General features: G+C 36.0%; 2 protein-coding genes, 1 long non-coding RNA gene and 2 pseudogenes across 5 annotated transcripts; 3 read left to right on the forward strand and 2 right to left on the reverse strand.

Annotated features, from left to right (window-relative positions):
- LOC104790864 lies at positions 258-1456 on the reverse strand. Of its 2 annotated transcripts, XR_768827.2 has the most exons (4): positions 1233-1456; positions 632-846; positions 495-559; positions 258-393 (listed from the first exon to the last, which is right to left on the reverse strand). It is a non-coding gene; the product is annotated as an uncharacterized LOC104790864 (long non-coding RNA). The 2 variants fall into 2 exon arrangements; XR_768826.2 differs by having other exon boundaries at positions 632-1456.
- Positions 1784-7450, forward strand: LOC104698915 (annotated as a pseudogene).
- LOC109133430 lies at positions 8827-21591 on the forward strand (annotated as a pseudogene).
- Positions 23114-24127, forward strand: LOC104790865. Its single transcript, XM_019246714.1, has 3 exons — positions 23114-23319; positions 23484-23526; positions 23849-24127. The coding sequence occupies exons 1-3, from the start codon at positions 23199-23201 to the stop codon at positions 23850-23852; spliced, it is 168 nt and encodes a 55-aa protein (XP_019102259.1). The 5' UTR covers positions 23114-23198; the 3' UTR covers positions 23853-24127.
- LOC104790866 (UDP-glucuronic acid decarboxylase 5) lies at positions 24400-27206 on the reverse strand. 2 transcript variants are annotated; one of them, XM_010516661.2, is made up of 11 exons: positions 27049-27206; positions 26686-26788; positions 26182-26268; positions 26009-26096; positions 25755-25911; positions 25586-25674; positions 25424-25501; positions 25229-25322; positions 24997-25127; positions 24861-24901; positions 24400-24775 (listed from the first exon to the last, which is right to left on the reverse strand). In XM_010516661.2, exons 2-11 carry the CDS (start codon positions 26761-26763, stop codon positions 24593-24595), a joined length of 1026 nt encoding a protein of 341 aa, XP_010514963.1. In that variant the 5' UTR covers positions 26764-26788; positions 27049-27206; the 3' UTR covers positions 24400-24592. The 2 variants fall into 2 exon arrangements, with proteins under 2 accessions (XP_010514963.1, XP_010514964.1); XM_010516662.1 differs by lacking the exon at positions 27049-27206 and adding an exon at positions 26885-26968.

Genomic DNA, 27821 nt, shown 5'->3' on the forward strand with positions numbered 1-27821 from the left:
ACCAAAATCATTCCTGCACTAGAGAAACTTTCAAAGTTTTTCAATCATTAAAATATTTATTTTTTAAATTATTGTTTATTAATTATTAAATTTCAAAAGTTATTAAATAACCAATTATTCAATTACTTATATTACATAAAAAAAGAAATCAAAAAATATTTTACAACAAAGAATCCAAAATACAAATATGATATGGTCAAGAAAAAAAATTAGAAAGAAGTTCCGAGTATACCACATACCATCCGTGGCCGTACAAACCTCTTTTGAGTTCAACTCATGAGAAAAGCTTTTGATGTCACCAACAAACCTCTTTCGTGGAGCACTTGTCATACGAAGTAAGGCTTGATAACGTGGTGATTCTGACTCTTTGGGATTTTCCCATTCATATGAATTCTAGAAAGATATATGTCAAGTCACCAAGATCACTTAAAAGTTAAAACTAATACACATAGGAAGAACCACTTAAGAAAATTATGTGATGGAGAATGGGGTACCTCCGGGGTGCAAAAGTCTGAATTTCTGAGAGGGCCAGAGCGACCAGATGACATCTCAGAGCGACCTGTGAAGTACCAACAAAAGAAAATTTGAGAAATAAGAACTAAAAAGGCAAAACTTAGAATCTAGTGTGTACCTGTTATTAGAATCTAGTCTGAATGTTGAACCCATCTCCACACCTCTCTTGTTGTGTAATGTGGCAGATACTGCTTCAACCCTATACCTGCTGCTTCACTAAAAATTCTAGTATTCTTTGGTTCCGCTTCAAGATGTGTTCAACTCCATCGTCCTTGCCTAGAACTGCCGATGTTAGGATCGCCACTAGGTAGAATATCTCTTCCTCCGGTGTTACTGCCGCCAAAGAACATGAGTATGAGCACTAAGCAGTATTAATTCTAAGTAAGCATTAACTCCTTCAGAGATCGAACCAAAGAGTCAAAGGCATAATAAAGCAGCCATTTGTATCTTAAAGCTGAACAACAAAGGAGCTCCAATCTCCAACAAAAAAATCACCTCTGTTCCCAAAACAAATCACAACCAACAAAGAAACTAACCCAAAAAAATGTAAGAGCTTCCTACTCCAAATCAAGAACTAAACAACACCAAATCCCAATTTTGCATGTACTTGTAGTCTTTTTATAAGAACATCAACCAATCCAACATAATCCAGTAACAACAATCAACAATTCCAAACAAAAGCAAGCGGATGAAACAACAATCTAAAACCTAAATCGAACCTATGAAACAACAATCAAGACAATGGACAGAATCACAGATTTCCAAGTTGGTAGTCCAATCATGAGCTAACACACAAGATCGTTGGTAGCTTTATCAACCGCCACCGTCGCCAAAGTTGAACAACTTCTTTGCGAGGCAGCGAGAGAGAGAGACGAAGTTATCGAGAGGATTCCGATTTGGTTCTATTCGGATTCGTTGGCTCGTCGAGGGAGGAAAAAGAGAGAGTCGGGAAAAGGAACGAAGAAAATAAGGGAAAAAAAAATATGTTTTATATTTTAATAACATCCAACCACAAGTGGCCACGTACCGTTTCTTCAAGGGTTCCTCCAATGCTTCTCAGAGCAACGGTTCTCAATTTTTGTGGGCTAATTTTTTAGTTTTTCTTTTCTTTTTGGCTGAGAAATTGTATGAGCACCCCTTAAAAAACACTACTGGACTTGCTCGTAAGGTTTTTTTTGCTTGAAATAGTTTCGAGGAAAATTTTCCAGACGATGTATGTATAAACAATAAAACGAGGACTGTCTTAACTTTGGTTCGAACAAAAGTGAATATGGAGAGACTCAAGAAGCTTTTGCTGGTCGCACTAATAGCGACTTCCGCCATTCACCTTGTTCAAGCTGAAGATCAAGACGGTACTATTATATATCTCAATGTTTCATTAGTTTCGTTTCTTAATTTTTACGATATTCTTTTTATAAGCTTTAGACACTACTGGTGGATACGGAACAAATATTTCATTTTTCTTTTTGTAATTCGTCCGTGCCGCCACCGCCAGGATTGATCTGATCGGTATCTAAACGTTAAAATCGACATATTCAGCTGTATATCCAACCTGTTCGTAAAAAAAAGTAAAAAAAAAAAAAAATCAAAACACGTAGGAAAAGAAGCTGAGATAAAATAACCAAAAAAATAAATGCAATATGCATACCAAATTTTTTCTTAAATTTTAAAATTCTGTCAGCTTAATAAGGTAGGTAGAGAAGATATGAAATTAGATAGGTCAAAAAGAGCTTTACTCAAATGTAAGAAAAATAAATAAAGGAAAGATTAATTTGTGAACAGAAAAGATCAAAAGATAGTAGATTTGATATTTCATAAATGAAAAATAGAGAAAACAACTCTCAGCTTATGTACATTGATGTTACAAACAAAAATTTAGACAAATTTTTACTTGCTAAAATATCTAATTACATGAGCTAATAAACGTTTTCTGAACACTATTATAGATCTACTAAGATGGAATCCAACTAATATATTTACGTTCAAATTAAAGTACGTGCGTTTTACTTTACTACGCAGAACTACTGTTATCCAAATTTTCGGATCAATTCCAAAAAAAAAACATAGTAAAGCGAATAGAATATTTTGACCAGCGTTGCTAGCACATATCAGTTACCATATTTGTAAAAAAAAAGTAATGGCAGAATACAACGTAATAGATTAAAGTTTGATGAGGACTTTAATATCTCTTTAGTTATAGTAATAAGAATTTTATTTCGTAACAGGATTTATTAGTGTGGACTGCGGGTTATCTCCGAATGACGTGTCTCCTTATATTGAGCCATTTACTGGACTACAATTCACAACGGATTCAAATTTCATTGAAACTGGAAAACTTGTTAGAATTGAGGCAAGCCTAGAGCCCATGTACCTAAAGTCGCAAACGACCTTGAGATACTTTCCTGATGGAATACGCAACTGTTACAATCTTACGGTGCAGCAGGGAACAAATTATCTGATTAGAGCTAGAGCTGTGTATGGAAACTACGACGGTCTTAACATTTTTTTAAAATTTGACTTGTACATAGGCCCTAATTTCTGGGTAACAATAGACCTAGGAGAGTACGTAAATGGTAAATGGGAGGAGATCATCTACATACCAAAATCAAATATGTTGGACGTGTGTCTCGTCAAGACAGGGACGTCCACGCCGATATTATCCTCCTTAGTGTTAAGGCCTCTTGCAAATGCTACTTACATTACTCAATCTGTTTGGTTGAAGACTTCAATGCGGGTTTATCTAAGCGACGACTCAAATGGTTTCATACGGTAAGTCTGTTGAGAGTTAAACTTGATTTTTAATCAAAATTAATTAAATCCAAGTTCTAGAGTTTTCTCTAGAAATATCAAGATCTCCACCTCCTTAAAAAAATATCTAGAAGTTCTAGAAAAATGTATCACCTCCTTAAACATAAAAAAAAATCTAGATATTTAATTAGAATTATATAGATAATTATAGTATTATAATCTAAATATTTTGATAGAATAATCTAGATTAAGGATTAAAATATTCTAGATATTTTGTAATATGGAGGCTATAAATACCTCCTCCTACTCTCATTTGTAACCAAGATGTTGTGAAGTTGTTCCAAGTTAAAATCAAAGTAATAAATGCTTTATTTCTAAACTATTCTCTCAAATACTCAAAACACTTTCTCCATCACTTCTAAAAGAATTTAGTTCCAACAAAGTCATCTTTCAAAAAAAAAAAAAACGTTGTTGGGGAATAGGAGAGTCACCAACCGATTGTTGCATGCTCTCTTGAACGTTTCTCTTAGCAACTTTTATGGCTACTAATTCGAAACCGTAATAATTGCATGTAGATATCCGGATGATGTCTTTTATCGTATATGGGGTTCATACTTTGAACCGGAGTGGAAGAAGATTTCTACTACACTTGGAGTGAACAGCTCTAGTGGATTTCTACCTCCACAAAGGGCACTCATGACTGCTGCATCTCCTGCCACTGCTAGTGCACCATTAGCTATTAGCGGTGCACTAGAGAAACCAAATGATAAACTGTACTTGTACCTTCACTTCTCTGAGATTCAAGTCTTAAAGGACAAAGAGAGTAGAGAGTTTGAAATCTTTTGGAATAAAAAGCTTGTATACAACGCCTATAGTCCTGCATATCTACAGACGACCAAGACTCTACGCAACACGTCTCCAGTTACTTGCGTAGGGGGAGAATGCACATTAGAGATGATCAAAACTATGAGGTCAACCCTCCCGCCTCTGCTTAACGCCGTTGAAATTTTCACAGTGGTTGAATTTCCTCAGCCGGAAACAGATGATAATGATGGTAAGTTTTCACTAGTGGCTTTACAATATTTTTATATGGTAAATCTAAATTTTCAAACATTGTTGAATTTATGATAGTGGTTGCTATGAAAAACATCAAGACATCTATGGTTTGGGTGAAGTCACATGGCAAGGAGATCCATGTGTTCCTCGACAGTTTTTGTGGAACGGTTTAAATTGCAACGAAACGACTTCACCTCCAAGAATCACTTCTTTGTGAGATTATTAAAGATATTTTCATAGTATAAGAAAACATTATCCAACTGCATTCTTACATGTTTTTTGTGCCATGACGTTTCTATAGGAACCTTCCTTCAAGAGGGTTAACGGGAAGCATATCAGTTGTTATTCAAAATCTCACCCATTTAGAAAAGTTGTAAGTATGAGGTTTGAGCCTTAGGCAAAAAAATAAAATAAAAACCCACCTACTTTATGAAGGTAACTAATTGAAGTAACTTCTAATTTCTTCCAAACTATAGGGATTTGTCAAATAACAACTTGACCGGAGAAGTTCCCGAATTCTTAGCAAACATTAAATTTATATTGTTCATGCAAGTTACTCTACATATAACAATATTTTGATTGGTGATATTCTTTTTGATCATGGTTACCTAATATATATATGTATGAATATTCCTCCGGTTGAACAGAAACTTGAGCAAGAACAATCTGAATGGTTTGATTCCTAAAGCTCTTCGTGATAGAGAAAATGAAGGACTTAAGTTATTGTAAGATGGAACTTGTCCCTCCTGAAAATTTCATTCAATATTTTACTAAATATCTTTTCCACAAAAATCTGAAATCTTTTTCTTTTTGTAGTGTAAACAAAAATGTGAACAACTGTTCATCTGGTTCATGCAACCAAAAAAATAAATTTCCTGTGGTGATTGTTGCGTTAGCTGTTTCTTCGATCGTTGTCATTACCGTGGTATTGGTTTTCATTTGTATGTTTAAGAAAAAGAAGACATCAAATGTGAAAGGTATTGCCCACACACTCATCATAATTAAAGTACACAAAATTTGTTCATGCACTAAACTGGGCTCTCTAGCTACAGCTCTACCCTCACATTCAATTCACCACAAGCAAATGATACATCCAACAGTATATCAGAAACATTTATTGCGACAAAAAGAAAAAGATTTACTCATTCGGAGGTTTTGGAAATGACAAATAACTTCCAAAGAGCTCTAGGTGAAGGAGGGTTTGGTGTCGTCTATCATGGTTATTTGAATGGTTCAGAGCAAGTAGCTGTCAAATTACTTTCACAATCATCAGCACATAATGAATGGCTATAAAGAATTCAAGGCAGAGGTATGAATTTTTTTCTTAAAAAAATTCAAACACATAATTATTTTTATATTTGTTAGACTAATGTGCTTGATTCATTTTTTTCTTAATTATTATTATTTTAAAAAAACACCTGATTCATTTTTTTTATTTGTATTTTTTGGTTTTTTAAACACTTGATTCATTGTTGTTTTAGGTTGAACTTCTTCTGAGGGTTCACCATATCAATTTGGTAAGCCTTGTTGGATATTGCGATGAACGTAATCAGTTGGCTCTCATCTACGAATACATGTCCAATGGAGACTTAAAACATCATTTGTCAGGTGAAACATGATCTATAACATTAACATTTTAATTAACTTTCAAATATTTTTATTATTAGAAACAGTTTATTTTGATGACTGATTATGAAGATCAGTTACAGGAATGCAAGGTGGTTCTGTTTTGAGTTGGAGTACTCGACTACAAATAGCTGTCGATGCTGCATTAGGTTTGTGCCACCTCATAACGATTTTAGTGACATTTTTTTCATGTGATCACCAGATGTAAATTTTTCAAATATACAAGTAGAGAGGACTCATACGTAAATAAAAAGGACATTTGCAAATATTGATAGGATTGGAATACTTACATATCGGCTCCAGGGCCGGTCCTATAGTTTATGTGGCCTAAAGCAAATTTATAGAAGTTTAATTGTTAAAACTTGTAAAACTTTAACATAGTAAATAAAAAAAAAATTGTTTCAGTAATATTTTTCAAGTTGTATATGTGATTAATAAAAGAATGAAGAAAATGGCAAAAAAAAAACTAAATTTGTGGAGGGAGAAGATTTTGGAAAATAAGAGGTGAAAAGAAAGAAAAAAACAAAACAAAATAGAAGATGGAAACCATGTGGAATCGAAACTGGGTGACTTCAAAGCTGCACCTAATGGTAATAATGTCACTAGACCAATAACATATTCAACATTGTGGTATAAATTTTTTACTTAATAATGTATGGCCTAAAGCATAGGTTTTGCCTGCCTTATGGTAGGGCCGGGCAATGGTGCATAGAGATGTCAAAAGTACGAATATTTTGTTGGGTGAGAAGTTCACAGCCAAGATGGCTGATTTTGGGCTTTCAAGGTCTTTCCAAATTGGAGATGACTCAGATGAGTCTCACAGTTTGACTGTTGTTGCTGGCACTCCTAGATATCTTGATCCCGAGTAAGTATTGTTACTCTACTCATAGATGTTAATGTTTTTTCTTCCATAACTAGGACTTTTACATAGACGTCTAAGTCAAACTAATGCTCCATGTAATCTATAACACGTAACAAATTACTGAAATTTGTGTCCGCATTTACTTTTAGCGTTTAAGAGTGAATCTTTTATCTATTTTCTTACCTTGCCAGTACTACAAAACAAGTCGGTTGGCCGAGACGAGCGATATCTACAGTTTTGGGATTGTGTTATCGGAAATTATTACAAACCAACCTGTGATTGATAAAACTCGTTTGAAGCCTCACATAACAGAATGGGCGGCATCTGTGCTTAGTAAAGGAGATATTACTAGAATTAATTGTTGATCCCAACCTTCATGGAAATTACAATTCTCGCTCTGTATGGAGAGCTCTTGAATTGGCTATGTCATGCGCAAACCCATCTTCAGAAAAACGACCAAACATGTCACAGGTTGTTATCCATCTAAAAGAATGTCTTAGGACTGAAAATTCAATGGGAAGTAAGAATGACATGGATTATCATAGTAGCATGTGCAACGAAGCCTCCGTCGCTTTGATGTATTTATGCTTGTGTTATTGTTCTTTCTTCGGGGAAGCTAGACCAATCGCTTCACAATCGCTTTGATGTATTTATGCATGTTATTATTTGATAAGATTGTGAGTTACAGTTCTCACTCTCTTATCCTCTGAACAGAGACGCAGCTCTGAACCCTAACAAACACACAGGTTTGTTACACACCTTTACACAATGATCACACAGGATGATCCTATATTTTTCCTCTCTACCTTTATTTATACTCTATCCTTCACATGCTTCTTCTCACTTTTAACATGTGCCTCTCACATGTGCTCTCTTATCAGGAAGTGTCATAATTTTAGTTTTTTATAACTATAGTGCTTAACTTTTTTTTAGACATCACAAATCTGTATACTGAATTTGATAAACTCATCGTCGTGATCTGTGTATGATTGGAGGAGCATTTTGGCGCCAGGGAGAGTATCACACGACTTCAAAATATGTTGTTTTTTATATACAAGTGTTGTGCTGAAATGACAAAAAAAAAACTTAGAAATATAAATTAAGGTCGAAACTTTAGTTAAATATGAAACAACAATGAGCCTCATGTCAAGTGAGTTGTCAAGTTGTGAAATGTAATAACGATGATATGTATTAATAGTTATATTTTGATTGGCTTTAGTTTTGTAATGAGGTGTCAACGTCTTATTCTTATAACACAAAATAGTTGATGCGTCGTTACAAGAGAGACACATTCGTTAATGAGAGGACAAATATTCTTTTGATCTCATATTCTCATGTATCTAACGTTATTATTTGAAATTTGAGGAGTTACCGTTCCACATTTCTTAGCTTCTTTATATCAAAAGCAAAGTTTTGGCTACTTACTCAACCGATGCACAGTAACTATTTCTACTAATATAGTTATCTAATTTTTTAATAATGATATATTAGTTATGACTTATGATGCATCATTTATATTTTTGTTGATAACTGTAGTTTCAGATCAAAACATATTTTTGTTTTGTCACAAATAGTTTGATTAGTTTTCGTAAGACAATGAAAGAATGCTTATATGTGTCAGATTAACTTATGCTAGATACTAATCAGCATTTTATACACATCCTTACAAATTAATTTTAAAACAAAATGTGTTATTCTTGCCAATGTCCTTTGAAAACTGAATATAATAATTGTTCGGAACATATTCAAATTATTGCAAAATCGGAAACTAATAAGACTTCAAAGAAAAAGTTACATTAACTTGACTTTTTCTTTTAAATCGGAATATAATAGTTGTTTCCAATGAGGCTTGACTTTTTTTCTTTAACCTTTTTTCTAATAAAAGCTATAAGGCATGATGGCTTGGTAATAAAAGCTGAGATATGACTTAATCAGCTCTTCCACTTAAAATGTCGAAATGACCGCACATAAGCTTTTTTTGTTAACTACCGTTCAGATCTTGCTTGGGAATTTAAGAGAATATGAAGAGTTCTCATAGGTTTTTGTTAGTGGCACTAATAGTAGCTTTTTCTATTATTGGTCTTGTTCAAGCTCAAGCAGGTAACCACATTTTAACTCAAACGTTTAGTATTTTTGTATACATTTTGAAACGAGTGAAATGTCTATCGTATTAATTGGCAATTCTTGTAAAACAGGATTCATCAGTTTGGATTGCGGATTATCCCCTAATGAGCAATCTCCTTATATTGAGCTGTGAAGATACATTGTGTTGACAGAATTGTAAAACTGACAACAAGGCGTAAAAGAGAAACTAGTGAAAAAGATAAGAGAAGACCACGATGACAGAATCCTCTCAAGGTAATGAAGATGCCAAAGTCTCAGTTACAACATGAAAGCTTGAAGATCATCAAATGCAAGTATAAAGAAAGCTTGAGTTCTATAACTCAGTAACAAAGGGAGAGATTGAAGATATATTGGTGTTGTTACTGGTTATAAGACTCAAGAGAGATGATAAAGAAGCAATGGGTAAACCTGATACAACTGAAAGTACAGACACAGATGCAGTGAACGTTGTAGTAAACAAGTCTGACACGATGCAGTGAACGTTGCAGTGAACAAGTCTGACACAAACATATGTTGAGACACATAAGCAGTGATCAAGTTGGAGCATGTTTAACCAGCTACAGACACAGATGCAATGATTCCTCATAGAGAATCAGAGAATCTACCACAGCCAAGACAGCTCAATGTAAAGTCACATGGAATGAAGTGATGTGTTGAACCTTGGAGTCTTATTGAGAAGATCCAAGAAGTGAGAGCTCAACCAATCATGCTTTAAGTTCATGAGAACAAGTCTTCCATTAGCAGCTGAGTAAACCTCAAAGCACAACAGAGCAGAAAGGAGGTAGCAGCTGCATAATACAATAGAGCAGAAATATGTTTTAGCAGCTGAGTTTACTTGAAGCGCAACGCAGAAGAAAACATAACAGACAACATGGAGTGACTGTGTAGTGCAACAGAGCTGATAACAGAGCAGACATTGTGTAGTGGCCGTGTAGTGAAATAGAGCGGAAAAGCTTTAAGTTGCAGCAAACATTGGAGCGGCTGTGTCAGAGGAAAGGCATGCTTGTGTTAGGTGCGACAGGAACAAAAGCATGGGTCAAGTTGACAAAAAGAGAACAAGCTTTTACCCAAAAGACAATAAGAAGAAGCTTGTGGAACCTAGGGTTTGTGGAGAACTCTAAGAGATATAAAAGGAAGAAGTGGTAACAAGAAGCAGTTCACACACCCTAGACCTAAAATTGAGAGAAGCACACATGTTGTGTGTAGTGTTCTCCCACCAGCAAGATAGGGAATCTGCTGGTGGTTTTTGTAGAGGTTCACACTCGTCAGAAAAGACAAAGAGTGATGGTTCCTTTAGTTTATGTAGATTAGAGTGGTAGGCACAAGTGTGTGCTAGATATCATTGACAAATGTGACTTTTGCGTTCTAATTCTAGTGAATGATTCTGGACTTGGTCCCGGAGATGTAGGTTATCTGAACCTCGTTAACAAATCTCTTGTGTCGTCTCTTCACTATCCTTTCATCTCTCTGTTAAGCATCACACATACAGATCTGTCATAAAAGTATGTAGATCTAGCACGCATCTCATTATTTCAAGCTGGAAACTGGATTACAGTTCTCATTAGATTCAAGCTTCATCCAAAGTGGAAAAACTGATAAAATTGATACAAGTCTTGAGTCGAAGTACCTAAGATCACAAATAACGTTGAGGTACTTTCCAGATGGAGTAAGAAACTGTTACAATCTTAGCGTTCATCAGGGAACAAATTATTTGATCAGGGCTACAAGTAACTACGGAAATTATGATGGTCTTAACATTTCGCCTAGATTTGATTTGTACATAGGCCCTAACTTTTGGGTAACAATAGATTTGGAAAAGCATGTAAATGGTGATACATGGGAGGAGATCATTCACATCCCAAAGTCAAACTCTTTGGATGTTTGTCCTATAAACACAGGCACATCAACGCCTATCATATCGGTATTGGAACTAAGGTCTCTACCAAATAGTACTTACATCACATAATCAGGTTCTTTGAAGTCGATACTAAGATCATACCTAAGTGAATCAACAAAATTTATAAGGCAAATCAACTTTAAATTTATATTAAAGTTATGTTACACTTTTTACTTATTCTCTTGTCTAGAACCGACCCAAACCCCAAGATGATGAAGCATTGGGTTGTGGCCATTTATTATATGAGTTAAATTCGGCCCTACAAATATTTACATACAAATAAAAAATGATGCAGTCAATTTTTTACACCTACCTTGTGACCTTGTTAAACTCAGAACTGGCAGGCTAATGATACACAGAATTTTGGTTACCGCAGGTACCCAGATGATTTCTATGATTGAAAATGGGTTCCAGACTTTGAGTCGGAATGGAGGCAAATTTCCACCACTCTCAAAGTGAACAACACCATTAATGGTTTTTTTGCACCGCAAGATGTGCTCATGACGGCCGCAGTACCTGCCAATGCTAGTGCACCGTTGACTTTTACCAAAGATCTTGAGATCCAAGCCTTGCAAGCCTTGCAAGCCTACCAGACTAGAGAGTTTAGCCTTTTGTGGAACAGAGAAGTTATTATTCCAAGTCTGAGCCCTAAATATCTGAAGGCCAGCACTCTTTACAGTGTGTCACCATTTGTTTGTGAAGTAGGGAAATGCTTATTAGAGCTGAAAAGAACTCAAAACTCAACTCTCCCGCCTCTACTTACCGCCATTGAAGTTTTCACAGTTATTGACTTTCCACAGTCTATAACAAACGAAGATGATGGTAAGTTTTTTGTTTTTTTAATGTATATTTAAGTACTTATTACGTAGTATGCTCTTTTGATGAAATACTCAAAACTTCTTACATGCTCAATCTAACACTAACGTCAGAAAAGTTTATGATAGTGATTGCTATCAATAACATCAAAGACACCCACAGATTGAGTAGAATCTCATGGCAAGGAGACCCATGCGTACCAAGACAGTTTTTGTGGGATGTTCTAAGTTGCAACGAAATGAATGTGTCTACTCCACCAAGAATAACTTCCTTGTGAGACATCTATTATTATTACTCAACCCTCGTTAAATATGTCAGAATATAATTTCTAACGACATTAGATTTTTTTCTTTTTCTTGTTTTATTTTGAACCTATAAATAGAAACTTGTCTTCAAGTGGCCTAATGGGAACCATATCAACTGTTATTTAAAATCTTACTCACCTCGAAAAGTTGTAAGTATCATCATTATTAATTGAAAGGAAAATGGTTTGTACATGTCAATGATTTTTTTTTTTAATTGATTTCTTACTAACATTATAGGGACTTGTCAAATAACAATTTAACAGGACTGGTGCCCGAATTTCTAGCTAACATGAAAACATTGATGTTCATGTAAGTTTTCCCACATGTTACTAAAGGTTTTTTTCATGGATCATGTTCACCTAAGTACGAAAATTTATTAGGTTTTAACAGAGACTTGAGGAAGTACAAACTGAGTGGGCCAATTCCAAAGACTCTTCGTGATAGAGAGAAGAAAGGACTAAAATTATTAGAAATAAATCCATATTTATACATATTTTTCGGTCAATATCTCCCTTGTGCATTCAGATTACTAAGAGATCCATATGTTTATTTTATTTTTGTATTTTGTAGTGTTGATGGCGATAATACGTGTTTATCCAATTCATGTGTCCCAAAAAAAAGAAATCCAATGATGATAGTTGCATTAGTTGCTTCTGCAGTAGTTGTCATCATAGTGGTAGTGATCTTCATTTACGTGTTCAAATAGAATAAGCGATCAGTTTATATGGAATGGAAGGTATTTGCATAGATTAATTACTAAACACTAATTTATGTACTGGAAGGTCAAAGGTGTCATCGTTATTGTTGTCTTACTGGATTGTTCTCTACACATCTTTATCCCCATCGCTAGTTATGCCAACAATGGATATTACGTCAAAGAACATATCGGAACAACTGATCAAGACAAAAAGGAGAAGGTTCATTTATTCAGAACTTGTAGAAATGACAAAAAATTTCCAAAAAGCTCTAGGGGAAGGTGTAACGACTGGCTCCCTCGGTACCGACGGTACATGAGATGGTACATACGCAGTACATGAGGTGGTACGTACGCGGTACATGACGTGATACGTACGCGGTACATGAGAAGGTACGTACGCAGTACANCTTGTCTTCAAGTGGCCTAATGGGAACCATATCAACTGTTATTTAAAATCTTACTCACCTCGAAAAGTTGTAAGTATCATCATTATTAATTGAAAGGAAAATGGTTTGTACATGTCAATGATTTTTTTTTTTAATTGATTTCTTACTAACATTATAGGGACTTGTCAAATAACAATTTAACAGGACTGGTGCCCGAATTTCTAGCTAACATGAAAACATTGATGTTCATGTAAGTTTTCCCACATGTTACTAAAGGTTTTTTTCATGGATCATGTTCACCTAAGTACGAAAATTTATTAGGTTTTAACAGAGACTTGAGGAAGTACAAACTGAGTGGGCCAATTCCAAAGACTCTTCGTGATAGAGAGAAGAAAGGACTAAAATTATTAGAAATAAATCCATATTTATACATATTTTTCGGTCAATATCTCCCTTGTGCATTCAGATTACTAAGAGATCCATATGTTTATTTTATTTTTGTATTTTGTAGTGTTGATGGCGATAATACGTGTTTATCCAATTCATGTGTCCCAAAAAAAAGAAATCCAATGATGATAGTTGCATTAGTTGCTTCTGCAGTAGTTGTCATCATAGTGGTAGTGATCTTCATTTACGTGTTCAAATAGAATAAGCGATCAGTTTATATGGAATGGAAGGTATTTGCATAGATTAATTACTAAACACTAATTTATGTACTGGAAGGTCAAAGGTGTCATCGTTATTGTTGTCTTACTGGATTGTTCTCTACACATCTTTATCCCCATCGCTAGTTATGCCAACAATGGATATTACGTCAAAGAACATATCGGAACAACTGATCAAGACAAAAAGGAGAAGGTTCATTTATTCAGAACTTGTAGAAATGACAAAAAATTTCCAAAAAGCTCTAGGGGAAGGTGTAACGACTGGCTCCCTCGGTACCGACGGTACATGAGATGGTACATACGCAGTACATGAGGTGGTACGTACGCGGTACATGACGTGATACGTACGCGGTACATGAGAAGGTACGTACGCAGTACATGAGATGGTACGTACGCGGTACATGAGATGGTACGTACGCGGTACATGAGAGTGGTACGGCAACCAATGCCGAGAAGTACCGAGAGTGGTACGGCAATCAGTGCCGAGAAGTACCAAGAGTGATATTGTAATGACCCTCACCAAGAAGTGAATTTCAAAAATAAAAGTCCATGGCCAAAGGATCAAAAAGGGCGTAAAAGGAAGGTAAGAAAGGGAGGTAGAAAAAGTACAGAAGAAATGTCCGAGAGATTCTGGACAGATCGAAAAATGGCCGATGGTACCATGTACCATGTGCCATGTACCATGTACTGTACCGGACGTCATGTACTGGACGTACCAGACGAACGCCGAAGGAAATTTGAGGAAGTAAGGACGGACCAAGTGATGGCCGAGCACCGGACGTACTGGCCATGTTGACCGGGACGTACAGGCCGTGTTGTCCGAGACGTACTGCCAGACCCAAGCGGGACGTACCGAGCGATAGTACCCGAGGAGTCAAGAGAACTGTCCGAGTAGTGCCGTAAAGGGAGCGTCCGGGCGAGACGAGAAAGGTCGAGGATGGACGAGGACACTGGACGAAGGGACGCATTCTGTCGGAAAAAGGAGGAGACGTACGCTTTGCGAAAACTGACCAATCGCGTTGCATGCATTCATGCAGAGATAATTTTGGTGTTTTGCATGGAGTGTCGAAAGCTCATTGGGCGGTGAATTACACGCGCCACATGCAAGCAAAGAAGGAGACACTTGTCGAATCGCACTAAGGAGAAAGGAGGAAGAATCGCGCCTATAAATAAGTGGTTTGCGACTTCATTTGATCATTTTCTTCCTTTTGCTCTCAAATTTCTCACGCATCCAAAGTCGTGTTTTCTCTAAAAATCGAGAGAGAGACCGTGAGTAATCGTCGAGAGGAGACCGAGGGAGAGATCGAGAAAGAGATCATAACCGTTCGCCGAGAGAAGACCGAGGAGAGAAGGAGTTGTGTCGAGAACGAGACGTTCAAGAGACGGAGTCTTGTCGAAAGAAATCTCGAGAAGAAGAAGGAGATCCTGTCGAGAAACCCATCGTTAAAGGACGGAGTTTGGTGGAAGAGATCGTCGAAAAGAACCGGAGTTCGTGACAAGAAAGAAAGATTAAGAGCAAGGTGTATCTGGTGATCGAAGAGGGCCGCGGACGAGTTGGCGGTTCCAGACCACGAAGCGAGACGCGGTACGGTTGAGTAAGGACGAGAGCGAGAAGCGGTCGTCGCGAAGATTGTCTGATCGAGTGGTGCGGTGAAGTCCGGCGAACATCAACGCGTAAAAAGGTGAGTTCTGTGGTGATGCATGTAGGTAAGTTCTGCATGTAGGTGAGTACTGCGGTATTGCATGCATGTAAGATTAGTTTAATTTGGTTGCATGCGGTTCATGGTAGACTTTATGAGAAGATAACCATGTGCATGTGAATTATGCGGTAGTGCATGTAGGTGAATCCTGCGGTAGTGCATGTAGACGAGTTTTGCGGTGATGCATGTAGATTATATGCATGAAAAACTGGTTAAATAGGATGCATGCGTAATATGGTAGGAATCATGTTGGTGAAATGTTTAAATGCACATCTAACATGAATCACCATGCGAATGAATTGGTTGCATTTTAAGTAAGATGGACACTTAAAATCTGGTTAAGAGGATTGCATGCATGATTGAAATCGGCGAAGTTCATTTGTTTTATTATTGCGTATTTTCGCGAGAGGTTAGCTTAAAGGCTTAGCGAATCATGAAGGATTAAATTGGTTAAACCGAAATGAACTTGCATGTTAAACCGGACAAGAAGATTTATGAGTTTAAATCGAAATGGCCATGCACGCTTAATCGGACTAAAAGAATTCAGTAGATTGAATTAAAAATTGGCCTTGCATGTGTAAATTGGGACTTAAGGATTTTAAATGGTTAAATCAAATGGTTGCATGCGTATTAGGACTTGTTGCATTTATTTTGCCTAAGTCGCTTAATTTGGTTGCATGCATGTAGAATAATCTTAAGTTGCTTGATTATATTCTTGCTTCTTGTTGATTAATGTATGCTGTAATTCTTGCTTGAGTTCAGGCTTGTTTGCTTGACCTAGCATTGCTTGATTTGTTGTGTGTTTTATTTTAGCTTAGTCTCTTGAATCTGTTTCTCGAGTCTTAGCTACAATAGAAGTCGATATCTGTTTCCAAATGCGGTTGTCACGCGTGAGTTCCCGACGACCACTCACGCGGGGACACTGTCACGGCTAGCTCGCTACTAGCGTGACCGCTACATGACGATGTAGCATAATTGTAGGCTCATTGTTGGTGACCTTTGTGGTCTCGGCATGGGAGATGGTATGGAACCGGAACAGATTATCGAGGGCCCTTAGGTGAAAAGAGTCTAGGGTATTCCAAGTGATCCTTGTAGTATTCTAGATGTCTTTATACGGTGGTAAGGTTAAGGAGTCTAGCGTATTTCAAGTGTTTCTTGTTTATACTAGTCGTCCTTGCGAGTCGTGTAAGAGTTAAGAGTCTATTGTGTCCAAGTGAGCATGCTTACGAGCAGTCCTTGCACCTTTAGTCATCTTTCTCTGTGAGTAGCGAGTCTAGATCGTTCGAGTCGAGTCGTAGTGATCTAATCCCTCTCGCTTGTGTATGGTTTATTTTTGCTTCCGCTATTGTTTCTGTTGCGTTGCTTTGATGTTTGGCTGTGTTTATTTGCTAGTTGGTTTAGCTGCTGTGATAGCTTGCTTGCTTGTTTATTACCTTGCTGGGATAGTCGGGTTGGGAAGTAGAATCCTGTTTAGGATAAAGGGTACCCAGGCTCACTGAGTAAACTTAGATTACTCATGATAATATTGTTGTTTTGCAGGAAGCCTAAGTGAGTCTAGAGCTGGAGCAAACGTTAGGGTACCGGATAGGGTCTTTCTTGTGTTCTTTGTAAAAACCCTATATTTTCATAAGTGATTTATGATTAATTTTCCGACTATCTCTATGTATTGCTTTAATGATTTATTTTAAATGTAATAAACTATTGAAGTAATATATTCGGTTTTCGGAAAAAGCATGGCAAGTTTGCAGATGGTACTCGGCCTTGTCCGGGTCAACACAACGCACCAGGCCACAAAGGTTGCAAAGCCTAAGTAGTCTCGGTTGCGGGTGGAATTGTGCCAGGGAGGACCGGTCGGGAAGTCTGCAGCTTCCGTCCCTCGACTGGATCACCTCGGTACAGTTCCCAAAGTAGCGTCCCGTGGCTGTCCGATGACCTGCGTGGTTATAGAACGGTTCGGGGGCGTTACAGGTATGGTAACTAGTGCCGATATGGATCGATAGCGGTACGCGAATGCGATCAATAACGGTACGAACCTCGGGCCAGAAATAGAACGAATCATGGTCCATAAAGGACGATGGCCATGGATCGCTAGTCCTTGGGACTTGGATAAAATAGAGAGTTTGAGACTACCAAAGTAGTGAACAGATGTTTGAACTGAAGAAAAGGAAGTCTTCGGCTTACCTTGTAGATGATGCAGGCATGCAAGTTTCTGGATGAAAATGGGAAGAATTCTGTACTTAGTCGGAGTGACAGTCCGAGTGATAGTGGGAGTGAAAGTCCTAGTGATGGTGATAGTAATAGTGAGAGTGATAGTGAAGTAGGACTATCCGGAAATGGTCGCATCGGTGAACGATGGACTGGGCCGATGGACGAGGATGAACCGATTAGATTTATGGGCCGATGGGTAGCCCGGGACCTCGGAATTTTGTGGAGATTTAAGCCGACTCACGGGAAAGGAAACCCGAGAGAAATGGAAACTCGCGGAAAAGGCAAAATAAGTTGGATAGGATAGATGCGAAAATATGGAAGTTGGGGGACGATAGTTACAAATTCAGTTTTGATAGCTTTGTCTTTGGTCCTTAAGCGTCGTCTTTTGATTCTAATTAAAATAACACAGTAACAAAATTTTCCTTCAACATTTTCTCACCAAATTGATTCTATCAAACTTAAACTGTAGTTATATATTTTTTTTCTTTTCTATTTATTCTGTTTGGTTTAATGTTCTTTTCCTAAAATTGCAATGTAATAAAAAAAATGTTTAAGAACTACAGTAGAACCTCTATAAATTAATACTCGCTATAAATTAATAAATTTTTCCGATTTCGGGTTGGGCCGGTGTAAAAAATGATACAATTCGATAAAATAATAAGATAATTATTTTTTTTGGAATCCTATGTAAAAATATGGTCCCATAAATATTATAAATTAATAATGATATAAAATAAATATATATATATATATCTAAGAAAATTTAGTGAATGTGACTCTATTGTTGTTTGTTTATTCTTGAATTTGCATTCTTGTTTGAGCTTATCTATAATCTTTCCCATTACATCAAAAACATTTTGTGTGGTTTTCTCAAATTGCATCAAAAAAATTGTGGAGCGTCCTAGATGCGATAGTTTCTTCGTTACATATAATTGGTTCTAAAGATACCGCAATATCTTCTTGTAATTCATCATGAAGGATAGTAACAGCGATTTATTCTAAACTTTGAACTTCTACACAATTATCATTTTCACCTGCATAATCTATTAAACTATTGACACCCATTATATTACGATAGCCAAAATTATAAATTAAGAAAACTTTATAAAAGTGTGAATTATAACAAAGTATCTTATTTTTAATAAAAACTGTTCAAAAATATGAAAATGGAAAAGTTCTTCGTAAATTAATATTTTATTATTTTATCGATAAATTAATAAATTAAAACTTCTATAAATTAATAAAATTTTGTGGTTCCGACCTTATTAATTTATAGAAGTTTTACTGTAATATTTGTTTTAATTTTTTTTTTTAGTTTTGTTATACGAAGATGTGATTAATTTTTGTGGACATTTTTATTTATTTAAAACTAAGGTATTTTATTTTTGTTAGCTTCTTATACTAATTAGTCTTCGCACGGTTCTGAGTTAGTGGTTCCGTACTATTATAGCATATACTTTTTTGTTATAAGTAGTATGATAGTATCTTTGTGATAAACTAGACCACTTGTATAAAGTATAAACTAACCAAAAACTGGCTTATCGGCCACTAGAACGTACTTAATCCTTAAATATATTTTTGCATTTTAATCATGTTCTCACGTTTTCAGACTTCACTTGGGAAAGTCTTTTTTTGATATCTCGAAAAATATTTTTGTGCTCCCCACTGCTTATATGTAAACATCATTGATTGTTCAAAACTTAGGCCATTGCATGTATTTTGCTTCGGAACTACGAGAATATGGAGAGTATCCAAGGAAGTTTGCTGCTCGCACTTATATCAGCTTTCTCTCTTATTCACCTTGTCCAAGCTCTAGATCCCGAAGGTACCGACGCTTCTATATTTCAATTTGAAAAACTTTTTTTCTTATAAAAAGATAGTTATATCGCTTTGGCGCCCCCTGATTATGAGACCTATGGGTGGTCGTAGTTAAAAATTATGTTTGCTAAGATCATCTAACACATTGTGTGCTTACTTACTAGCTTCTCCAAATTCAAGCTATAGTTATTTTCAATAACCATTGACATCTTTTAACTTAAACAGGGTTAGTAAGTCTCGAAATTCCGGTTCTCCAAATTCCAATGAAATTCATTGTACTTGCTTCTGCTATTGTGATCATTCTCGTTCTACTAGTTCTCATTTGTGTGTGCAGAAAGAAAAAAACACCAAGTCATGTCAAAGGTATAATTTTAAGAGACTCTCATCAACAAATTATATGTTACAAGGTTATCACATGTATTGTTTTTGTACTAAATATTTCTTTCTACAGACATACCCCCTTCACCAATTCCATCTACTTGTAGTAAATCAGACGACTCGATCGAAACAAAAAGGAAAAAGTTTACTTATTTAGAAGTTACAGAAATGACAAAGAACTTTCAAAGAGCTCTTGGTGAAGGAGGTTTTGGCATTGTCTATCATGGTTATTTGAATGGTTCAGAGGAAGTAGCTGTTAAAATACTCTCCCAAACATCATCACAAGGGTATAAACAAGTCAAGGCAGAAGCATGTAATCCTTTAAACATTCTGCAAAAGTTGTAACAAAAAATATGTATATTTTTATGCATCATGCATGCTAAGTTAATGTGTTTTATATATTTGTTAAATTGTTGGTATCCAGGTTGAACTTCTGCTGAGAGTTCACCACATTAACTTGGTTGGCCTTGTTGGGTATTGCGATGAACGAGATCACTTGGCTCTCATCTACGAATATATGTCCAACGTGGACTTAAAACATCATTTGTCATGTGAAAGATGCATATATGCATATATAACATTACTATTCCTTCGTTATTACAAGAATCATATACAATAACTTATTTTGATGATTTATTGTAGGAAAACATGATGTCTCTATTTTGAAGTGGAGTACTCGATTAAGAATAGCCATTGATGCCGCACTAGGTTTCTACTAACTCAAAATAGCTCTTAGTCACTTACCTTATTTAAACCAAAAGTTTATTGTAACCATTGAACATTCAACTAATACATCTTAACCTAACCTAAACAAGCCATATAAAACATTTCTAATGAAATATTTTCTAAACTCTTATTAATCAAATGTTAGTCACAATTTCAAATTTTTGTTATTGTGGTGTTAGTGTTGAGTTTCAAAATATTTGCATTGTGTAAATCTTAGTTATATGCGCGTTTGCTAATATTTTTAGGACTGGAATACTTACATATTGGTTGTCGGCCATCAATGGTACATAGAGATGTCAAAAGTACGAATATATTGTTGGACAAGCGATTCACTGCCAAAATTGCGGATTTTTGGCTTTCAAGATCCTTCAAACTTGGAGATGAATCTCATATTTCAACAGTTGTTGCTGGTACTCCTGGATATCTAGATCCTGAGTAAGTATTTTAGATTACGTACTTTTCTTTATAAGCAAAATTTTTTAGTCGATGCTTAACCATCCTAGATGTGAAACTCACCATTCCATGTTGAATATTAGTTGATGCTAAACCATCCTAGATGTGAAACTCACCATTCCAAGTTGAATTTTAAGTCCATATTCATATTAGTTGGTATACTGATCACATATGAATCATACTGCATATTCTCTTGCCTGCCAGGTATTATAGGACAGGTCGGTTGGCCGAGATGAGCGATGTCTACAGTTTTGGGATAGTGTTATTGGAGATGATGACAAACCAACGTGTGATTGAACAAAACCGCGAAAAGCGACATATAACAAAATGGGTTTCGCTTGTGCTTAACAGAGGAGATATCACCCGGATCATGGATCCTAATCTTTACGGAGATTACAACTCAAACTCTGTATGGAAAGCTCTTGAATTGGCTATGTCATGCGCAAACCCTTCTTCAGAAAAACGACCAAGTATGTCCCAAGTTATTAGCGTACTAAAAGAGTGTCTAACTTCAGAAAACTTGATGAGAAATAAGAATCAAGACATGGAGTACACTGATAGTTCCCTTGAAATGACCATGAACTTTGATACTGAAGTCCCTAGGGCAAGGTAGTTATTGTAAAAGAAGCCTCATTCATCAGGTAACCCACGTTGATGAATTGTTGTATAATCTTTCGTCAATGTTTTTGTTTGAGACATCATAACTAAAATTAAACGAAAAAGCAAAACTCTCTTTTGATCAGTATTGATATTTGTGTGCTGTATTGATATTTGCATAGTTAGTTATCTTCCACATTCGTAAGCTGGTTTTAGTTATAGGTTTTGAACCGATTAGTATTAAAAACATTTTGGTTAACCAAAAAATTCAGTTCAGTCCGGTTCTCGGTCAACCGATTCTTATTTTTTTGAGTAACTAGATTTTTTTTTTTTGAACAGAGAAAACATATAAGACTTGGTAGTTGGTTCAATAGCTAGCTACGAATGAGACTATTCCAATGATGGTGATCGCCCAGAGCAACACACCGCTGTCTGCCCCGGCAAAGGGGTATAGATCTGCTCTGCATATTCTTATTTTGAGGTTGTGTGATGCACCCCCTAGTCGACAAGTTCTGATGGACCAGATCCGGTAAACCAATTCCGGTGGACCGCCCAACTTGTCCACTTTACTAACTAATTTTGTCCATCATGCATATCTTCTAAAGCCGTAAGTGATCGATCAGAAGATAAAACAAGTGATACGTCTATGAAAGACATTGTCCACGATCTAACCAGGTTTACACTGTGGACCACACATTTGGCTGTAGATGGACCATATCCGGTAAACTAGTTCCAGTGGACCAATTATCTTCTTTATTCTGGTTTCATTTAGGGGGAAATATGCCAAAAGAGAATCTAAATTATATTTCAAGATAGTACTATACAAGTCATAAAACTTAGTATCTAAATGTAATTAAGTATAATTTGTCCACAAACAACAAAACCAATTTATCTACTAAAAAAATCAACTTGTCTACAGATCCGGACAAGTAGGAACTTGTATACATACTAATCAATAACGATGTGTCCATAGATCCAACAAATTAGAACTTGTGCATCACAATGAACTTGATAACTTGTCTATATGTTCAACTTGTCTACAGAAAATACCTTCTCTATAAATTCATCAAAAATAATTTATCTACAACCTTAACAAATCGGAACTTGTCTCTATCCATATTAACAAAGAAATTTATCTACATGAATAAACCAAAAAATAATTTGTCTACAGACGCATTTTACAAAACTTTTTTCTTTTTCTCAGCCCAGCGCTACAGTACATTAATAAATGCCAAGTTAGATATATTACAATCTAACCGTATGTTCAATTTTGTGCTCATATAAAGCAACACATTTTCTTTAAATTTCCATCTACTAAACAGAAGGATATTTTCAAGATTTGCAATGCCACTTGTGGTATAATGGAAAATGGCTGGAAAGTTTTATAACAAACTTGGTAGATTAGACTAAATTCTCATTAAAAAAAACAAAACCATGAGAAAGATTAAAATACCTCTGTATTTGAAAACTTATCATGGGCTAGGTATAGGGCTACAAAGCCCACTAAAGAAACGAGTCTTTTTACACAAAAACTGATTCAGATTTGACCTCTCTCCCTGACGCGAGAAGCAGTCATCAGACAACAACAACAACCTGAGAGAAATCGCTTCTGCAGAGAGAGAGATGAGATTGTTCGATCCATGGCCAGTGTTCTTCAAGAGAGAATGGAAACGCTGCTGGCCATTCCTCACCGGTTTCGCCGTCACCGGTGTCCTTATCACCAAGTTAACCGCCGGATTCACTGGTAAAAGTCGTCTTCCTCGGATCCATTAAATTTCTCCCATTTCAGCTGTGTTTACGGATTCAGATCGAGATTTATGCGGTTACTTTTTGTTCATCATATCTTAAATTTTGATTTTGGAAAAACCCTAATTTCCCGTAAAAAAATGTTTGCTTTATATAATGCAGAGGAAGATGCCAAGAACTCCAAGTTCGTTCAGCAACACAGGAGGTACTAACACCAAATTTGAATTACTAGTTTTTTTTTTGGTTAGATGATTTGATCTTTAGAGCATTTTGGAATCAAAAGGGCTGTTGAGGTTTCTAGGGTTGTTGTTATCAATGGATGATTTATTTCGTATTTAGGTTGTCTTATGATTGATTCATAGTGAGAAATGCATCTCTTACCACTAGTTATGTCTTGTTTGTTAGGTTTGTTCTGTTGTTTTTGCGTGATATCGTGGAAGCATTTGGTTGGTTACATTGCTTATTGACTATGCTTAAACTCGTAGCAAAACTCTAAAGGTTTTATCAACTTGTTTTTGTATTTTCAGGTGATGATGATGATTCACGAAAGTGTAGAAGCTAAGAGGCATATTGTTGGATGCTTTAGCTTAGAAACTTGTTCAATAACAAAAAAAAAAAAAGAGCATTCGATATACTCTTTTTCTTTTCTCTGAGTTTTGCAGTTCTTTTTCTGAAACTTAGCGATGCTATGGTTTTGTTCACTGTATCTTCTTCTTCCCATTGGAAATGGATTCAATAAGGCTTTGTCTCCCCCAATGAATATTAACTTTTTGTTCTAATAATCCTGTCAGTGGTTCCAATCTTAACCATTGTCTTTCAAAATGCTTTGCTTTTAGGTAGACTTTAGGTTGTGGCATAAACTAGATTCAGGTTTAGCTTTGGCCTTTGACGATCAATTACATTGCAAATTGTTTTTTTTTTTTGTAACATAGTCTCTACTGGTTTGCTGTGGTGATGAGTGGTTTCACCAAAGTTTTTTTGATGTCTAGAGATGAGTGACTTCACCAAAGTTGTTTACCTCATTTCAAGTTTTGAATTTCAAGATATGAAGAAATGGCTTCACTTTAACAGCGAACACTATGGCAAGAAAATATATATTTTTCCTTAAAATAAAATAAGCATTCGTTCATAATCTTTATTTTTCTCTACGGAGTTTTCCACTGTGGAAAGTGGATAAATATTATATGAAACCAGTCACCTGCGCAATGGAATCTGAAAAGTAGAACTGACTTGTAGGGCATCCACGTTTGCTTTTGATCCGTGACCAAGTTTTATTCTTTGGGGACTCCGAGCCTTAGCCTAAAGTCTTCTTCCATAAGGGGAAGACCTTCACGGAGTTTCACCTTTGGTTCCCATCCCAACACTTCTTTAGCCTTTGTGATGTCCGGCTTCCTCTGTCTTGGATCATCTGGTGTGTTCTCAACCATCTTTATCTCTATGCTCGGGTTAATCAGCTGAAAACAAAGCAACATGTCATTACCAGACACCCAAGATTTTCAAAGCACCTACTCATATCAATCAAGAGACCAAGACACTCACCTCCTTCACTGTCTCAGCTAGTTCCACCATGGTAAACTCACCTGAGAAACCAAAGATTCAGAAACTAAGCATAAGTTCAAGAGATAGGTTGGGTTGAGTTGTATTTTGTGTAATGGAGGACCGTTAGGGGATTTACCTGGGTTACCAATGTTGATGGGACCAGTGTCATCTCCTTCCATGAGGCGCATAAGTCCATCAACCATGTCAGATACATAACAGAAACTGCGAGTCTGTGTCCCTGGTTTCTGAACAGTCAATGCCTCACCCCTACATATTCATGGCAACAACAAGGCCAAGAGATGACTCATGAATCAGATTATAGCTCGCAAAGGAAAATTTGTTAGATGGATTGGTTAAAGTGGGCTCACCGTAGTGCTTGAGCAATGAAGTTGCTTACAACACGGCCATCATCGATGTTCATGCGTGGACCATAAGTGTTGAAGATTCTGGCAATGCGGATTTCTACAACGAACAACAAATACAAGGTAAGCAATAAAGGAGAGAGTCTTGATGAAATTATGAGAACAATGTTGACTCAAGAGCCATGAGATAATACAACTAACCAATTCCATGTTGCCTGTGGTAGTCAAACATCAAGGTCTCAGCCACGCGCTTGCCTTCATCATAACAGCTCCTAACCCCTTTTATCATAGCAACCACGTTATAAGACAGTGAATTGATACAGATAATATATTTATTTAAAGCTAATGAGTGTTTGAGCCTACCAATTGGGTTGACATTCCCCCAATAGCTTTCAGGCTGGGGATGGATCAGAGGATCTCCATACACTTCCGAGGTTGAGGTAAGCAAAATCCTGTTCGGAAGAAGGGTTAGTTAGTCACAAAGGTGAAGATCAACAGAAACAAGGTATAAACAATGGATCAATCTGCAAACCTTGCTCCAACACGTTTGGCAAGACCTAGCATGTTCAGTGTACCAATCACATTGGTCTTGATTGTCTTCACAGGGTTGTACTTGTAGAAGATGGGAGAAGCAGGACATGCGAGATGGTAAATCTGATCAACCTCGATCAAAAGTGGCTCCGTGACATCTGTTAAACCCAAAGCCAAATATAAACGAGGACAACAAATGACAGGAATATTCCATTCTCAACTGAAGCAACAAGCCAGAGAGTTTCGAGACCATACCGTGACGAATAAGCTCAAATCTCGGATGACCGATCCACTTCTTAAGGTTTTCCTTTGAACCAGTGAAATAGTTATCAGCAACAATCACCTGGGGAAAAAAGGTTTACACATCAACCCAAATCACACAAAAAACTATTTATGTATAGGATGGATACATGCATTTCAATGCTAACCTCATTCTTTTCATTTTCCATCAGCTTATCAACAAGGTGAGAGCCAATGAATCCAGCTCCTCCTGAGATCAAGATCCTCACATTGGACTGCACAAATGAAAAAAAAACTAAATCAGTTACCACATCTTATCAATACAAACTAAATCATAGTCATCCGGATGTAGAAGATAGAAGAATCAGAACATAGTACAATACAACTTAACAAAGCTCTCTCACAGACTCTTCCTGTTCTCAGTACAAGATTGTGACAACCTCAGATCTAAGTCAAATATTATCCAAGGAATTCAATCTCAAATGATCCTTGTGACTAATCAAAAGATCCCTAAAACCGTTTGATTCAATACAATGTCAACGAGATCAAATGATCAATTAACAAAACTGAACAAGGATCAAAACACGTGATTCATTCTCCAACCATATAAAAGTAGTAACACCTTTCACATGATTCAACGCATGAAATATAAATGGGTATGGCCAGAATCGAATAAAAATCATAACTTTTACCGGACAAAACTTGGAATTACGGAGAGGTGAAGGTGAAGGTGGAGGCTTTGGGCTTGTTTGTTTATCACTTGACGCCATTGATGAGAGATCACTCCACACAACCCTGAAATTTTTAGATTACAAAAAAAAAATCGCATCAAACAATAGAAAAAATGAAATCTTTCGATTAGAGAAAGAGAGGAATTGAGGAGATCGGTACCGTATCGATGAACCCTAAAAAAAAACGAAAACTTTGTGATCTGAAGAGTGGGAGAAGGATCGTATTATACTCGCACACANAAAAAAAAAAAAAAAAACGCATTAAAATTTTAGAAAAATGAAATCTTTCAATAAGAGAAAGAGATGAATTGAGGAGATCGGTACCGAATCGATGAACCCTAAAAAAAGAAAAAAAAACGAAAACTTTGTGATCTGAAGAGTGGGAGAAGGATCGTATTAATACTCTCACACAAGTGTCGGAAACTTCTTTCTTATGTCAAAGTTTGAATATATCTTGTAATTAAGATATTTGTTTTTTTCTGTTTATGAATCCTTTTTTTAGAATTTGTTTAATTTTTTTGTTGGATGAGATAAAGATTATAAAACAGACTTCAAAAACACGAAACGTGGATTAAATACAAAAGAGTAATAATAATGAGTGGTTTAGCTTACTCGATTACAATAACAACGTTTGACCCAAACGTATTATCTGATGTGGCAGTTTCTAAAACTTGTCAAGAAATTATATTTTATTTTCCAATTTTAGCAAAAACAAATTGATTTTCTGTTATACACGTTCCAATTTTTCTGTCTTATATCCATTTTTTAAGATTTGGGTTACGTATAAGCTGGGATATTTATTAGTCGTATTATCTCTTTAGATATTTATTTTTTTTTATAAATCGAAACTTGTTCAAAATTAATTAGAACTTTGGGGAAATATTTATTTTTGTTATATGGTGAATTCTTACATATTTCAAAATTTACTTGTGAAAAGACTGAAATAGTTTTTAAATTGATTTTTTGATCAAAAAAAAGTTTTTTAAAGTTACATATTGAGAAATCTACCATGTTCATATTATTATTATTACTGAAAAATTCTAAAAAATAAATTCAATCATCTAACTATTTTGATTTTGTTTTGTAATTCGAAATTT

Source organism: Camelina sativa, chromosome 6, assembly GCF_000633955.1.
Source record: "Camelina sativa cultivar DH55 chromosome 6, Cs, whole genome shotgun sequence".
Classification (NCBI taxonomy): Eukaryota; Viridiplantae; Streptophyta; class Magnoliopsida; order Brassicales; family Brassicaceae; genus Camelina; species Camelina sativa.

Excerpts from the sequence above, each read along its gene's own strand:
- LOC104790865 (XM_019246714.1), top strand. The coding sequence starts at position 23,199 with ATGAGATTGTTCGATCCATGGCCAGTGTTCTTCAAGAGAGAATGGAAA. Across the intron at positions 23,320-23,483 it reads GTTAACCGCCGGATTCACTG|AGGAAGATGCCAAGAACTCC; the intron begins GTAAAAGTCGTC and ends TATATAATGCAG.
- LOC104790866 (XM_010516661.2), bottom strand. The coding sequence starts at position 26,763 with ATGGCGTCAAGTGATAAACAAACAAGCCCAAAGCCTCCACCTTCACCT. Across the intron at positions 25,128-25,228 it reads TTCATTGCTCAAGCACTACG|GGGTGAGGCATTGACTGTTC; the intron begins GTGAGCCCACTT and ends ATGAATATGTAG. Across the intron at positions 24,776-24,860 it reads TAGCTGAGACAGTGAAGGAG|CTGATTAACCCGAGCATAGA; the intron begins GTGAGTGTCTTG and ends CTTTGTTTTCAG.